At 38.4% G+C, this 17,063-nt stretch overlaps 1 protein-coding gene across 1 annotated transcript; it reads left to right on the top strand.

Annotated features, from left to right (window-relative positions):
• Nucleotides 1-1,511: 1,511 nt before the first annotated feature.
• commd5 (COMM domain containing 5) lies at nucleotides 1,512-16,661 on the top strand. Its single transcript, XM_046850150.1, has 7 exons — nucleotides 1,512-2,009; nucleotides 2,103-2,263; nucleotides 10,646-10,674; nucleotides 12,457-12,507; nucleotides 13,309-13,404; nucleotides 14,296-14,371; nucleotides 16,327-16,661. Exons 1-7 carry the CDS (start codon nucleotides 1,898-1,900, stop codon nucleotides 16,432-16,434), a joined length of 633 nt encoding a protein of 210 aa, XP_046706106.1. The 5' UTR covers nucleotides 1,512-1,897; the 3' UTR covers nucleotides 16,435-16,661.
• Nucleotides 16,662-17,063: the final 402 nt, after the last annotated feature.

Genomic DNA, 17,063 nt, shown 5'->3' on the forward strand with positions numbered 1-17,063 from the left:
AATAGAGTGAATGGCAATATTACAATACTTACAGTGGCATGCGAAAGTTTGGGCACCCCTGTTCAAGTTTAAGCAAGTGGAAGACAAAATGATCTGCAAAAGGCAACACAATATTACACAGGTGGCCATAAAGTTATGCCTGGTCTCTGTGTGTGTGTGTGTGTGTGTGTATGTGTGTGTGTGTGTGTGTGTGTGTGTGTGCGCTGAACAAAACGATAAACACTTTTGTTTTTGCCCCCATTTTTCATGAGCCGATCTCAAAGATCCAAGACATTTTATATACACACACAAAGGCCCATGTCTCTCAAATTTTGTTTACAAATCTGTCTAAATCTGTGCTACTTCCCCATTGCCAGGATAATCTATTTACCTCACAGGTGTGGCATATCAAGATGCTGATTAGATAGCATAATTATTGTACAGGTGTGCCTTAGGCTGGCCACAATAAAAGCCCACTCTAAAAATCTGCACTTTAACTGTATTGGGGGGGTCCAAAAACAGTCAGTATCTGGTGTGGCCACCATTTGCCTCAAGCATTTTGCCCTGTACAGTGAAAACAGAGATTCATCCATGAAGAGAACACCTCTCCAAAGTGCCAGACGCCACTGCGAACTGCAGCCAGGCCGACGAGCATGCAGATGAGCTTCCCTGAGACGGTTTCTGACAGTTTGAGCAGAAATTCTTTGGCTATGCAAACCAATTGTTGCAGCAGCTATCAAGGAGGCTGGTTTCAGGCAATCTTGTAGGTGAAGCTGCTGGATGTGGAGGTCCTGGGCTGGTGTGGTTACCCGTGGTCTGTGGTTGTGAGGCCGGGTGGATGTACTGCCAAATTCTCTGAAACAGCTTATAGTCGAGAATTGAACATTCAATTAACAGCTCTGGTGGGCATTCCTGCAATCAGCGTGCCAATTTTACGTCCCCTCAAAACTTGACATCGTGGCATTGTGCTGTGTGAGAAAACTGCATATGTTAGAGTGGCCTTTTATTTGGGCCAGCCTAAGGCACACCTGTGCAATAATCATGCTGTCTAATCAGCATCTTGATATGCCACACCTGTGAGGTGGATGGATTATCTCTGCAACAGAGAAGTGCTTACTAGCACAGATTTAGACAGATTTGTAAATATTTGAGAGAAATAGGCCTTTTGTGTACATAGAAAAAGTCTTAGATCTTTGAGTCCAGCTCGTGAAAAATTTGGTCAAAGACAAAAGTGTTGCGTTTATATTTTGTTTAGTGTGTGTATTTATATATATATATATATATATATATATATATATATATATATATATATATATATATATATATTCCTCATTTAATAAGATGAATTATTTAATAAAAATTAATATTATTCAAAAGGAACCTAACAAAATGTGAAAAAGGGAACAAAGTCTTTAAATTTGCGACAACAATAGCTGAACATAGCTTCCTCAAACATTTCATTTTCCCATAATTCTGTTCGGGCAGATCACATGACGCATTAACTAGGGCGGACGTTTTGCGAATCAGTACCGTTAAAGCCGTGTTCGCGACAACTGGGAACTCGGAACTTCACAGCTTGGAACCTCTTTTTTTCCCCAACATTAGAGACATATATATTAAAAATCATACAACATAATTAAAATATAAACCCAAACTCTAAATGATACACGAAATCTGTAATCACAGATTTCTCTTACTTTCTGTTCTTATTTTTTTTTTACTATCCGCAGAAGGCGGAAGTGTCGATATTTCGAAATTGCGAATTGGAGATACAACTGGGAGAGGAAAACATTTGCAGCTGACACTTGGTGATGAATGTAGCAATGGTCTTAGTATAACAGGCAGTGTTTTGTGCGGTCTTGTTGCCGATGTGGTTATATACTGACCTAAAGAGACACTCGGGACGAATTACGACACGATGTCTGAGCATAAAGTTGGGTTTTGGGGAGGAAGAATTCCCAGAGAAGTCGTCAGCATGGCTAAACATTTAAAAGATTTGGATAAGCAACTCTTCAGGCAAATTCTTAAAGGTGAGAAAGCTAGCAGAGAGCATCATTAGGAGTTTGAACATCATTAGGACAATAAAATGTGAGTTGTTAAATATTTGCACTATTGATTTGCAGTTGTGGTAAATGCCCTGGAGGAGAAGGAGTGCAGTGTGTCCATGACAGACATTATCGAAAATAATTCCCTCTCAGAAGAAAAACTTGGCTACATTGTTTCAGGCATGTATGAGCTCCTGAAAGAAGCTTTTCGTCAACCGTCAACTTCAATGAAACAAGAGGTACGTGTATTATGTGTTTGTACAGAAATGGGGCAGACATTTAGCCAACCAAAATCTTGCATTTGGGTTTATATTATACCGTTTGGGGTTTTACTTTGGCAACTTGCAACTATATTTCCAGTCTCTTATGAGTTATGACCATGTCATATTTAAATAGCAATATTAATTACCACGTTTGCTTTTTCACACTGCGTTGCGTATGCAACCTGCCCAAAACCTATAAGGAATCGCTATTCCTTTGGCATTTGCATTTCCGATGCCTTCATACATACAGTTCATGGTCTACATGGATTAAAGTGAATGCAGTTTTCATAAATGTATAAACAATGGCGCACTAGCTTGTCAGACATAGCAACAGTAACTAAGGAGAGCGGGTTTTTGGGTCAATTTCTTATACTTTACGAAAAGGGTATTTACCTTTCATAAGTGAAATTTAGAATAAAAAGCTGAATAGTCTCTTCTGGTATGTTGTCAATAATAATAATAAAATTTGTGTAGTGAAAATATTATTTTTGTATTTTTTTTAATCAGATCTATTCATTATTAAAATAATGTATTGTAGTCTGATTAAATGGAGAAAAGGCATAATATGATGCAAAACCAGTTTCAAACGTGTGCAGTGTGTATATCATTATAGATTTACTGTCCTCTGACTACTGACTTTTGAATACTGTCCATTTTTATATATAATTATGTATAATATTTCATATAATAGAGATGGTCCCCGAGTTACGATGTTTTTCGGCTTACAATTTTTCGATCTTACGATAGCGATTAAACAAAATTATAAAAATATTGACATTTCTATGCAACAAGCACAAGCAGGTACGTAAGATACGTTGGGCGCACAGCTGGGATGAGCGTATCTCTCGCCCTGTGAGATGTAAAGTTGTCTGTTTTTCTGTTCCAAATGGTTTTAAACAGCAATTTAATTCATAAAAGCACCTAAGTATGTCTCCTGCTGGTAGTGAAAAAACGAAGAGAAAAGCCATCACTTTAGAGCAGAAAATTTTAATTTTAAATCAGCATGAAGCAGGAAAGACGGTCATGGTCATAGTACCATCTTCGACTTACTATATTTTTTGTTACTTACGATAGAGTCGTTGTAACATATCTCCAGCATAAGTAGAGGACTACCTGTGTATATGTATTACAGTTAGGCCCAGAAATATTTGGACAGTGACACAATCTTCATGATTTTGGATACGCATGCCACCACATCGGATTTGAAATGAAACAACTGAGATGCAATTGAAGAGCAGACGTTCAGGCTTAATTAGAGGGGTTGAACAAAATATCTTATGGCATTTAGGATTACAACCATTTTATTACAGTGTTACCTCATTTCAGGGGCTCAAAAGTAAATGGACAAATTAAGTCAAGTCAAGTTTATTTGTATAGCGCTTTTCACAACAGACATTGTCTCAAAGCAGCTTTACACATATCAACAGTGATGGTGAATGGTGTGAATTTGTCCCTGATGAGCAAGCTGTGGTGACTGTGGCAAGGAAAAACTCCCTTAGATGTTATGAGGAAGAAACCTTGAGAGGAACCAGACTCAAAAGGGGAACCCATCCTCATCTGGGCGACATCAAGGGTTTGATCATAAATCTTTCAACAATACAGAACACTGGACAGTGAGAACTAACATGAGTACTGGAGTATAAGATTATAAGTAATGTTCTTTCTGCAGTCTTAAACAGTCTATATGGTTAGTAGCTCCGAGTTTTATGAGCTTAGCATTTGTGATCACCACAGATCCAGCATCAGCTTCTCCATGGCAGAGCCTTTAAACACTCCAGAAAGGTCAAAAACTCCACACATGTAGCGGGATCCAAATGGCACTGGTACGTCTCTAGATGGTTCGGGATGTTTGCGAGTTCGGCATCTACTTCTTCAAGGTCCGTAATCATCACGAGGTGGGACGTGACTGGAGCTGGCCAAACCTCAGGGTGTCTCGGGATGGGGAGAGAAAGAGAAGCAGTGGAGAGGAATTAGCGTAGCTGCTGTTCATGATATTCACAGCACAAGTTGATAATGTGCATGTGATCAGATGTTCTGGAAGCACAAGGTTATGATATGCGATGTGTGTTATGTGTAGGCTTTGCTAAAAAGATTTTTAATCTACACTTAAACTGGGTGAGTGTGTCTGAGCCCCGAACACTGTCAGGAAGACTATTCCAGAGTTTAGGAGCTAAATGTGAAAATGCTCTACCACCTTTAGTGGACTTTGCTATTCTACGAACTACTAGAAGCCCAGAGTTTTGAGATCTCAGGGAGCGTGGCGGATTGTAGCATGTTAAAAGACTGGATAGATACATGGGAGCCAAACCATTTAGTGCTTTATAAGTGAGAAGTAATAGTTTGTAGTCTATTCGAAACTTAACAGAAAGCCAATGTAGGGACGATAGGATTGGGGTTATGTGATCATATTTTCTTGACCTTGTAAGAACTCTGGCTGCTGCATTCTGCACTACCTGAAGCTTGTTTATCAATGACGCAGGACATCCACCTAGTAATGCATTACAGTAGTCTATTCTGGAGTTCATGAACGCATGGACGAGCTTCTCTGCATCGGATATAGACAACATGTTTCTTAACTTAGAAATATTTCTAAGGTGAAAGAAGGCTGTTTTTGTAACTTGATTGATGTGATTTTTGAAAGACAAGTCGCTGTCTAAAATAACACCCAGGTCTTTTACCGTTGAACTAGTGGTTACAGAACATCCGTCTAAATGCAGGTTGGGATGCTGGAGCGTCTGTATACTAGTTTTTGAGCCGATGAGCAAAATCTCAGTCTTATCAGAATTTAAAAGTAGAAAGTTATGGGTCATCCAATCTCTTATTTCCTTAACACACTCAGTTATCCGGGTTAATTGAGCTGTATCGCCTGGTTTAGATGAAATATATAGCTGAGTATCATCAGCATAACAATGGAAGCTAATTCCATGCCTTCTAATAATATTTCCTAACGGAAGCATGTATATTGTGAAGAGCAGGGGTCCTAGAACTGAACCTTGCGGCACGCCATAATTTACTTGCATTAGCCTGGATAGCTCTCTATTTAAATCTACGAAATGGTAACGATCGGACAGGTAGGATTTAAACCAGCCTAATGCCTGTCCCTGAATGCCGATGTAATTTTGTAAGCGATCTAGGAGGAGATCATGGTCTATAGTGTCGAATGCAGCACTAAGATCTAGTAAAACCAACAGCGAGATGAAGCCTTGGTCTGAAGCTAAAAACAGGTCATTAGTTATTTTAACTAGAGCAGTTTCTGTGCTATGATGGGGCCTAAAACCTGACTGAAATTCTTCAAAGATATTGTTCTCTTGCAGGTAGGAACATAACTGTGCAGCAACAATCTTTTCTAAAATCTTAGACATAAATGGGAGATTTGAAATTGGTCTGTAATTTGATAACGTGTTTGGATCCAGATTAGGTTTTTAATGAGGGGCTTAATAACTGCTAACTTGAGGGATTTAGGGACATGTCATAACGATAGTGAAGAGTTAATAATATTTAGAAGAGGTTCACCAGTTGTATATAACACTTCCTTCAGTAATTTAGTAGGAATTGGATCTAACTGACATGTTGTCGATTTAGCTTTGGCAATAACATTATACAGCTCTTCCTGTCCTATACATGTAAAACAGTGGAGTTGTGGAGTTGAAGGTAACACTGTCTCAGGAGATGCTGTCAGAGGTTGAACTGCCACAATTGTTTTTCTAATGTTATCTATTTTTCAGTGAAGAAAATCATAAAGTCCTCACTACTAAACTGTGATGGAACACAATTTTCAGAGCCCTGATTTGTAGTTAGTTTAGCTACTGTACTGAAAAGGAACCTGGGATTGTTTTTGTTGTTTTCTATGAGTTTGCTCAGGTGTTCAGCTCTAGCAGCTTTTAGCGCCTGTCTGTAGCTGAGCATACTGTCTTTATACGCAATTCTAAATACCTCCAATTTAGTTTTCCTCCATTTTCTCTCCAGATTACGTGCTGTTCTCTTGAGGGCATGCGTATGACTATTATACCAAGGTGCAGGTGCTTGTTCTCTAACCTTTTTAACCGGATGGGGCAACGGTGTCTAATGTGCTAGTGAGGATAAGGTCTATGTTCTTAGTTATCTCATCAAGATTATTAGTAGTTATGGGTTTAGTGAGAAATTGAGATAAATCAGGCAGGTTATTTATGAATCTGTCCTTAGTGGTTGGAACAATAGTCCTACTAAGTCGATAACGTGGTGCAACACGGCTAATCTGCTCTACCGGTAGTGTGTACAGTATGAGGTAATGGTCTGTGATGTCATCACTCTGAGGTAAAATAACTATATCAGTGACGTCTGCACCGTGTGATATTATTAAGTCTAATGTGTGGTCAAAGCGATGAGTTGGTCTGGTGACGTTTTGTTTAACCCCAAAAGAGTTTAATAAGTCAACAAATGATAATCCTAGAGCATCGTTTACATCATCTACATGAATATTAAAATCTCCTACAAGCAGCACTTTATCAAAATTGATCAAGAGGTCTGATAGAAAACCAGCAAACTCTTGAAGAAAATCAGCGTAGGGCCCTGGGGGTCTGTACACGGTGACCAGAGCGAGTTTTCTATGCATGTCTGAAAGTACAACTTTGAGAACGAGCACTTCAAATGATTTAAAGCTGAATCCTAATATCTGACTGACATTAAGAGAGGCAGTATAAATGGTTTCTACACCCCCCCCATGACCAGATTGACGGGGCTCATGCTTATAAAAATATCCTGACGGTGTAGACTCGTTTAGACCCATATAATCACCTGGTTTAATCCAGGTCTCAGTGAGACAGAGTGCATCGAGATTATTCTCTGTGATCATCTCATTTATAATCAGTGCTTTGGGTGCAAGTGATCTAATGTTTAAAAGACCAAACTTTAGAACTTTTTGGTGTTTGCTTATCTGGCATTTTTCAGTTTTAACTACAATGAGATTGTTTCTGGATCTTGTGTATTTAATTTTTGGTTTTACTACACGAGGGATAGATACGGTTTCTATAAAATGGGCTGTGTGTGAACTTGTAACTATTTGGTCTGTAATATGCGTGTTCTCATTGTTGAAGATTTCCTGATGTCTTACCAGTCAGATGGTGTGAAGTATCCTAGAGATGTTATCTGATAGCACTGCTGCTCCAACTCTGCTGGGGTGCAGGCCATCAGGGCGGAAGAACCTAGGACGCTCCCAGAAACAGTTCCAGTTATTAACAAAGAGAAGTTTATGTTCTCGACACCATGACTGTAATCATTCATTTAGAGCTAAAAGTCTACTAAACTTCTCAGCCCCCCGCTGGTAAGTGGGAAGAGGTCCTGACACTATGATCCTCGTTGTGGGTGATGTGCTGCGTACTGTCTCCACCAGGATCCTGAAATCCCTCTTCAAGAACTCCGTTTGCCTCAGCCTGGTGTCGTTCGTTCCGGCATGAAGAACAACCGCTCCGAAGTTCTCCTTCAGGATCGCGGGTACCTGCGCAGCGACATCAAGAACACGAGCACCAGGAAAACAGCGAGTGTGCACCTTACCTTTAGCTCCAGTAGCGCGGACATGCCGGACGATGGAATCTCCGAGAATCACAGTGTCGCGTTCCGTCTCGCGGAGAGGGGCGAAGCGGTTCTCGGTCGAGATCTCGAAGGCCCGTAGTGGTGGTGGGGGAGACGTCTTCGACCGGGGCTTGGCTTGTCTCTTCCGCCGCTGCTGAGTTGTAGGTGCGCTGGGTCTGGGCAGAGAAACACGCGGAGTTGAGGTGCTGGGAGCGTTGGGTTCAACCCGGGAATTTACCTGGGACGAGTGCGCGTCCGCCCGGGATGTTTCCAGCGCCGCTTTCCGCTCTCGCAGCCGGGCATGCTTTTCATGCAGCTCGCGAATCTGTTTCTCCAAAACCTCCATCTCCAACGCCACCGTTTGCAAATCGAACAAGTCCTCACCTGTGCTCAAAGTCAAACACACAGCCGGCATAGTGCTTATAATCATGAACAGAGTTAAGATGCACAAATAAGATAAAGTGAGAGACAATGAATATAGTGGTAGTCGAGTTTAACTGACTACAGGCACAAGTCAGGAAGACAGAAACAATTTAGGATTATTAAAAGAGAAAAACACAAACAAACACGGAACTCGCGGCAAACAAGTCAAACACCAATTAAGTCTGGTTCCTCTCAAGGTTCCTTCCTTATGCCATCTCGGGAAGTTTTTCTTGTCACAGTTGCCATCGGCTTGCTCATCAGGGACAAACTTACTCTTATAAAGAACATCTTGTTAATTTTTATCACCACATTATCTGTGTAAAGCTGCATGTTTATTGTTAAAAGCACTATACAGATAAAAATATATTGAATTAAATTAACATTACCGTAAATAAAATGTCCATTCTTAATACTTTGTTGAGAGTGCTTTGGGGCAATGACTGACTGAAGTCTTGAACCCATGGACATCACAAAATGCTGGGTTTCCTCCTTTGTGATTCTTTGCCATGCCGTTCCTGCTGTTGTTGCTTGTTTGTGGGTCTTTCTGCCTTAAGTTTTGTCTTAAGCAAGTAAAATGCATGCTTTATTGGGTTGAGATCTGGTGATTGACTTGTAGGTTTACAACTATTTCAAATATTTTTGACTTTTGGCCACTTGATAAAGAGTCGGCTACATATTAAGGAGCTGTAATGCCTAAACCCTTCTTCAAATTTTGATGTACTCAAATTACAGAAGAGTGTCTGCACTTTAAGCCTCTGTTAATTATATAACTGTATTCTGAATATGTTTTGGTAAACAGCTAAAATAACAAAACCTGTCACTGTCCAAATATTTCAGCGCCTGACTGTTTGTGTGTGTATATATATATGTATCTCTTACTAAGTTTAAGAAGAAGGAGGATCATAGGGTGACGTATAAGAGTGGAGGAAGGGGCTCACAGGTGGACTATGTTCTATATATGAGATGTAACCTGAAGGAGATTGAAGACTGTAAGGTGTTGGCAGGGGACAGCGTAGCAAGACCGCATCGGATGGTGGTCTGTAGGATGGTTTTGGAGGTGAAAAAGGGAAGGAGAGTAGGGACTGAAAGAATAATAAAATGGTGGAAACTAAAGGAGGAAGACTGAAGTGTAAGGTTCAGGGAAGAGGTCAGACAGGGGCTCGGTGGTGGTGAAGAGGTGCTGGATGATTGGGCAACTACTGCAGAAGTGATAAGGGAGACAGCTAGAAAGGTACTTGGTGTGACATCTGGAAAAGAAAGGAAGATAAAGAGACGTGGTGGTGGAATGAGAAATTGCAGGAAAGCATAAGGAGAAAGAGGTTGGCAAAACAGAATTGGGATCGACAGAGTCATGAGAAAAGTAGGCAGGAGTACAAAGAGATGCAGCAGCAGATAAAGAGGGATGTGGCTAAAGCAAAGGAAAAGGCTTATGAAGAGCTGTATGAGAAGTTGGACACTGAGGAAAGAGAAAAGGATTTATATCGATTGGCCAGGCAGAGGGACCGAGCTGGAAAGGATGTGCAATAAATTTAGAGCAATAAAGGATGGAGATTGAAATGTGTTGACTAGTGAGGAGAGTGTGTTGAGAAGATGGAGGGAGTATTTTGAGCAGCTGATGAACGAGGAAAATGAGTGAGAGCGAGCGAGAGGGTTGGATGGTATGGAGATGGTGGTGAAGCAGGAAGTGGATAGGATTAGTAACGAAGGACTGCACATGTAGGACGTTTTACAGACAAGGTGAGGGAGATGTTTGGACATGTGCAGAGGAGGGACATGGGGTATATTGGTAGAAGAATCCTGAGGATGGAGCCACCAGGAAGGAGGAAAAGAGGAAGACCAAGGAGGAGGTTTATGGATGCTGTGATGGAAGACATGCCGGTAGTTGTTTTTAAAGAGGCTGATGTAAAGGGCAGGGGGGTATGGAGACGGGTCGCCACAGCGTTTCGCCCTTTTGAATAGGGAGAAAGGCTTTCATTGCTTAAAATTTTGAGCAGTATTGTGGGCATTTTCTATGTTCTATGATAAAGGTAATGCAGATATGGAGCCACCAGGAAGGAGGAAAAGAGGAAGACCAAGGAGGAGGTTTATGGATGCTGTGATGGAAGACATGCCGGTAGTTGTTTTTAAAGAGGCTGATGTAAAGGGCAGGGGGGTATGGAGACGGGTCGCCACAGCGTTTCACCCTTTTGAATAGGGAGAAAGGCTTTCATTGCTTAAAATTTTGAGCAGTATTGTGGGCATTTTCTATGTTGTATGATAAAGGTAATGCAGATATTGCTTAAGGTGAGACCTTAAAACAATTAATGGTTGCATAATGTCCTAGCCATGTTTTCATTAAAGCACATTGAAATACCAACTGCTTTTTTTTTTTTTTTCCTATCTCTTTAGAGTTTTGAAGAAGATCTTCGTGAGCTCAGGTAAGAGGTTCAGTTGGCTTGCCATTTAATTAGTTTTAATACAATTGTTTTTCTAGTTGTTTTTAACTGTACAGCCAAAAGTTTTAAGAATGACCCAAATATAAATTTTCACAAAGTCTGCTGCTTCATTGTTTTTAAATCTTTTTGTCAGATGTTTACTATGGTATACTGAAATATATGTTTATGCAAAGAGTAAATGTATGCAGTGTTGACCCTTCTTTTTCCAAGCTCTATGTTATCCACTTAGTTATCACTTTTGCCTTATAGCAAGGTGCGCCATCATGTTGAAGAAAGGCATTCCTTGATCAGAAAAGGTGCTCTCTGAGGATGTTTTTGTGCCATTCTTTATTCATGGCTGTGTTCTCAGGCAAGATTGTGAGTGAGTCCACTCCCTTGGCAACCCCTAGAAGCAACCCCTCTCAGGATGCTTTACTGTTGGCATGACACAGGAGTGATAGTAGCGCTCACCTTTTACTTTACCCCAGTCCTCAGCAGTCCAGTCCCTACACAAAGCTTCACTTTGTGTGTGTGTGTGTGTGTGTGTGTGTGTGTGTGTGTGTGTGTGTGTGTGTGTGTGTGTGTGTGTGTGTGTGTGTGTGTGTGTGTGTGTGTGTGTATGTGTGTATATATATATATATATATATATATATATATATATATATATATATATATATATATCTTACATACAGTGCATTTCAGCCACCAATTGTGCAAGTTCTGCCACTTAAAAAGATGAGAGAGGCCTGTAATTTTCAACAACTATGAGAGACAAAATGAGAAAAATTATGGTGGAAAATAAGTATTTGGTCACCTACAAAAAAGCAAGATTTCTGGCTCTCACAGACCTGTAACATCATCTTTAAGAGGCTCCTACAGCATCGCTACAGCAATTGATTTCCAAATGAAATGCAAAAATTTCTTTCGTCAAGACGACTTTGGCCAACTGAGCAACAGTTCAGTCCTTTTTTGTCCTTTGCCCAGGTAAGACACCTCTGACGTTGTCTCTGGTTCAGCAGTGGCTTAACACAAGGAATGCGTCAGTTGTAGCCCATGGATACGTATGTGCGTGGTGGCTCTTAAAGCACTGACTCCAGCTGTAGTCCACTCTTGGTGAATCTCCCCCACATTCTTGAATGGGCTTCGTTTCATCTTTTTCTACCACATTTTTTCCTTCCATTCAACTTTCCATTAATGTGCTTGGATACAGCACTCTGTAAACAGCAGCTTCTTTAGCAATGACCTTTTGTGTCTTACACTCCATGTACAGGGTGCCAATGATCGGCTTCTGGACAACTGTCAAGTCAGCAGTCTTCCCACATGATTGTGTAGCCTGAACCTTTGCAGGTGTTTTGAGTTAATTTGCTGATTAGAGTGCGACACCACGAGTCTCCAATATTAAACTTTTCACAATATTCTCATTTTCTGAGATACTGAATTTTGGGTTTTCTTTAGCTGTAAGCCATAATCATTATAAACACTTGTAATATCAGTCTGTGTGTAATTAATCTATACAATGAGTTTCACTTTTTGTATTGAATTACTAAAATAGATCAACTTTTTAATAATATTTTAATTTATTGAGATTTATTGTGTGTGTGTGTGTGTGTGTGAGAGAGATCAAAAGACATCATTATTTCTCAATTACTTTGTATATTGTTTTAGAAGGGATAAAAATTACAAAGCGTAAGAAGCAATCTAGGATTAATGATGTGCATATCTGGTAAAAACTTCCATGTATGACAAAAAAAATATTTTCGCCATTTGCTTTTGTGTCATTTACAGGATTTCTGATGAGTTCATTGCAGACCTCTCCCATGTTGTCTTTGGAAATGGGTATGAAGTAAAACTAATTTTTATGTAATTTCTGCTAAGCAAATTTAAATTCTTTATTAGAAGTTGTCACTTGCTTCATTTGTGCTGTCACCAGCTATGCCTATAGGCTATAACATTAAAACCACTGACAGGTGAAATAAATAACATAAATGATCTTATTGCAATGGCATCTGTCATGGGGTGGGATATATTAGGCAGCAAATAAAGTCAGTTGATGTTAGAAGCTGAAAATTGGGCAAGCACAAGGATCAAGGAATTAACAAGGGTCAAATTGTGTGTAGGATGACTGGGTCAGAGCATCTCCAAAGCAGCAGGTCTTGTGAAGTTTTCCGATAGTGGCTAGTACCTGCAAAAAGTGCATCAAGAGAAGACAACTGGTGGCAGGGTCATGGGTGTCTAAGGCTTATTGATGTGTATGGGTAGTCAGCCTGTCTGGCCCTGGGACTATTAATTCACCAGACTTTAATCCAATGGAGCATCTGTAGTATTTGCTGAATAAACAATTTTGATCCATGGATGCTCCTCCACAAAATCTACATGACTTTAAGGATCTGCTACCAACACCTTGCTGCCAAATACCACAGCATAACTTCAGACCTATTGTGAAGTACATTCCTAAATGGTTTTATGTCTAGTTACTGTGTGTGTAACATTTATAAAATGTGAATGTTGGTGGCACAACAGTGACCTATATACTATTAGGCAGGTGGTTTTAATGTTATGGCTGATAGATGAATAGTTTTAAAGCATTCAAGAAAACGATGAGTATTCAGCTAGATCCTTTTCTGATTTCTCCTTTAGACGACCAGCACTCAATGCTTATGCTATGCAGCATGGCCCAAGATTACCTAAATTAGAAAAATTAAGATGGAGAGTGGATGTTGCAATTTCAACAAGGTACAGTAGTGATGCACATAATAAGCTCAAAGGTGATATTGAATATTGAGGTAATAGAGTTCTTATCTCATTCCATTTAAAAAAGAAACCTTAAACAAAAGCTTATATGAATGTGGAATTGAATATAAATAAAAGCAAATAGAGCATTTTCCTGTGTCCTTTAATAGCATTAGAAGTGTATATACATATTAGGAGTGTAGAAAGTGGTATAGTTTAACTTTTTTTTTTTTTACAATTTCCAATTAAATGTCTGCTTAGTTATATAATAGAAAATATTTTATAATATTTTATAAAAATAAAATCCAAAAATTAAATTGAATAATTTACATTTGTTAGACCCCATTTGGATAATACAGATGCGTATGTAAGTGTGTGTGTTTTGCATTTAATATTTAATTTTCTGAAGATATGACAATAGATTTAGGCATATCTTTGATTATTATTTAGGTTTACATATTTCTTAGTAGTGTAATAGTAGTTTACCTTTTTGAAGATCAAAAATTAAAAGTTAATAGAAGTACATTTTAAAGACAAACAAAACTTATCGTGTAGTAACTTATATGCTAAAGGCTAAACCTTGTCACCAGTATGAAGGCCACAAAGCCATATGAATGTAGCCTTTGTAATAATTGCAATGTTATTATCATATTGTTTACAAAATACAAATAGTTTTGATCATTACTGTCGACCTACTCAATAAAGCCACTGGAAGAGTATACTAGAACTAGTTTACCCCAAAAAGTGTGTCTGAAAATGATAAAATCCTAACACTTGCCTTGGGTCCTTTTAGCTAGTAGGAGCATGATACAAGTTAATTATATTTCCCATAAATGCTTAGCTAAAATGATTAATCATTATTTCAACAAAGTTCACTGTCCTTATTTATTTCAGTTCCTTGTCTCGAGCTCTACAGCCATCTATTCTAATGCAGTTAAAACTTTCTGATGGGAATCTTCATCAATTTGAGGTAATTATGTTGTCTATAATTTTTTACATAGAATTTATTTATAATGAGAATGAACCTATTGCTACAAGGCATACAGGTTTTTCTTAACCAGTTTTATTTGAGTATATCATTCCAAACAAGATTGTCCAAAATGTCTTGGTAAGATTTCCCTTCACTGGAAGTAAGGGGCCAAGCCCAACCCCTGAAAAAACAGCCTCCTACCAGTATCTCTCCTTCACTTAACTTTACAGTTGGCACAATACAGTGAGGTAAAGTTCTCCTGGCATCTGCCAAACCCAGACTTGCTCATCAGAGTGCCAAACAAATAAAAAATATAATATAATAATGTAATATGTAATATAAGGCTTGCATGAAGTTCTCAGCCATGGGAATCCCCTTCTGAACTGTGCAGATTTTGTGCTCATGTTAATGCAGTGTAAATTTAAAACTCTTTAGCTATGGAATATCCTTTGCATTGGGGACTTTTCCCACACCATCTACCTCAACACTCAGTTCTGTGACTTTATGTGGTCTTTTGCTTCTACTGGGGTGCTGTTGTTTCAAAACGCTTCCAATTTTCAATAATATTTATGGTTGATTTACCGTGGAATAAATGCAAACTGTATGGCTAGGTGCTTGAATTCACACACCTGTGGCAATATGTCTGATTTAACCTGAATTTTAGGAATTAAGAGGTGTGCTCTAATACTTTTGTCCATTTCGTATATGTCCAGTTATTTCAGGGTGGACCTCTGCTTAGTATCATTTAGCGAATGGCTATCATTTCAAACATGAAAAAAAACCACTCCCTGGCATTAAGTGATAATCCATAAAAATATATGAATAACTAATGTCACAGTGATTACTAAATATGCTTCTTGATAGATAATTTGGTTCGATTATAATAAAGTTTATTTGATATGAGAATCATGTCTCATTCTAACCAGATTATCATTTTCTCTCTGTCTTTTTGTGTACACGCAAGTGATCTCTACACCACAGAAAAAAAGATGTATATTTAAATGTGCAACCAGCGCAAGATTTGACAGTAGAGTTAATCCATTGATGATAAAGAAATTGCTGATTCTGTCTGTTTATTGCACAAAAGAGCTGACTTAGGAGTATTATGTCATTACCGTTGTAACTGCTAGTAAGATGGCTAGAAAGGCATTTACATAACAGTAGGCCATCATGCAACATTGCCAGCTAACATGATGGTAGCTCATGTGTAAGGCTCAGTGTAAAAAATTGTTGTTTCTTGCTGCCACAGTTCTTCAGTATTTCACTCTGAACGTCACTGTAAAATTCACTAAAAATACTTATCCTTTGAGTCATTTCTGTCACAATTATTCATTTAAAATTTTTTGCTTATTATTAGCTGTAGCCACCTAACTTATTTTACTGAATTTATTGATATTTACTGAGCAACACTGCATCCCTCACTGCTTATCCAGTTCCCGACACAAATATCTACCATAAGCATTGTTCACATTTTGAATTCATCTAGAAGACATAATTGTAAATAGGAGTTCCCCAGTACTTAAAAAAGGAAATCTTGCTACAGAGCCCACTTTGTCATTGCTATATGGTATAAAAAGGCATGTTTTAACAACTGTATATTTTTATAGATTTTGCCTAATGCCATTTTGAGTGTCCTTTTAGCTTATACTAAAGATGCATACTTGTGGCTGACCCAAAGACACTATTACATTTTAATCCAAACTCCAGCCTTTAAGGGCAAATGAAAGGCTATCTTTATATTTCAGTCATACATATGATTAATATTTTAACCTCATTTGTTGCCTAGGAATATGAAGTAACATCTGTCAAGCTCACAATAAATGTCTTTTTGTACTCAAAATAAGTGTATCGTGTGCAGTGCAGGAGTTACTGAAGCTTAGCTTTATATTTACAACCTAACTACATTAACTCCTTTACATTTGATTTATAATATATTTAATATCCTTTTTTCATAGGTTCCTATGTCGAAGTTCCAGGAGCTGCGCTACAATGTAACACTCATTTTAAAAGAAATGAACGATTTGGAGAAACGAAGTGTTCTTAAGATCCAGGATGTAAATTGAGTTTAGTTATAACAGCATTTGTTAATTCAGTAAAATGTTTGATTATACAATAGTTAATTTGATTAAATTACTGTGTTGCATGGTTTTGGATATACACATACAGACATTGTGCAATGAATCAGCTTATTGTTTTTTCCCCTTTAGCAGAAAGGACATTATATTTACATCCACTTAATGTTTCTGGAATATTGTAAGAAATAAACTGTGATTGTAATGAAGTAAGAAAATTGGCTTTTTTTTCTTTATTTGGCTTAATTAACTTGTGTGTAATTGGCTGCTGATTGACACTCAATATAGAGCAATGCAACAGAAAAGCTGTGGACCATACCATGTTGCCTCGCAAAAGTATTTACTCCTTTTAAGTCATCTGATTGAGCTATATTACAAACAGCAGAATTTGCAAACCAGTGTGTTTTTCAAAAAGGCTTTAGTTTTCTGCTTGGTTGACTCAAGCAGGTTGTACTTTCCTATTGTATTCTTTTTTTTTCTCTGTCCATTTGCACTTTGATTTCAACAAGAAACATAGTCTACTCTGCTTTTCTAAAAGTGCTAATCATATAGTTTTTGATACATTTTGTGCCTGTTAATACAAATCAGTCTTTGCTTTATGTCACCACATTTAGTTTGTT

Source organism: Silurus meridionalis, chromosome 5, assembly GCF_014805685.1.
Source record: "Silurus meridionalis isolate SWU-2019-XX chromosome 5, ASM1480568v1, whole genome shotgun sequence".
NCBI classification, from domain to species: domain Eukaryota; kingdom Metazoa; phylum Chordata; class Actinopteri; order Siluriformes; family Siluridae; genus Silurus; species Silurus meridionalis.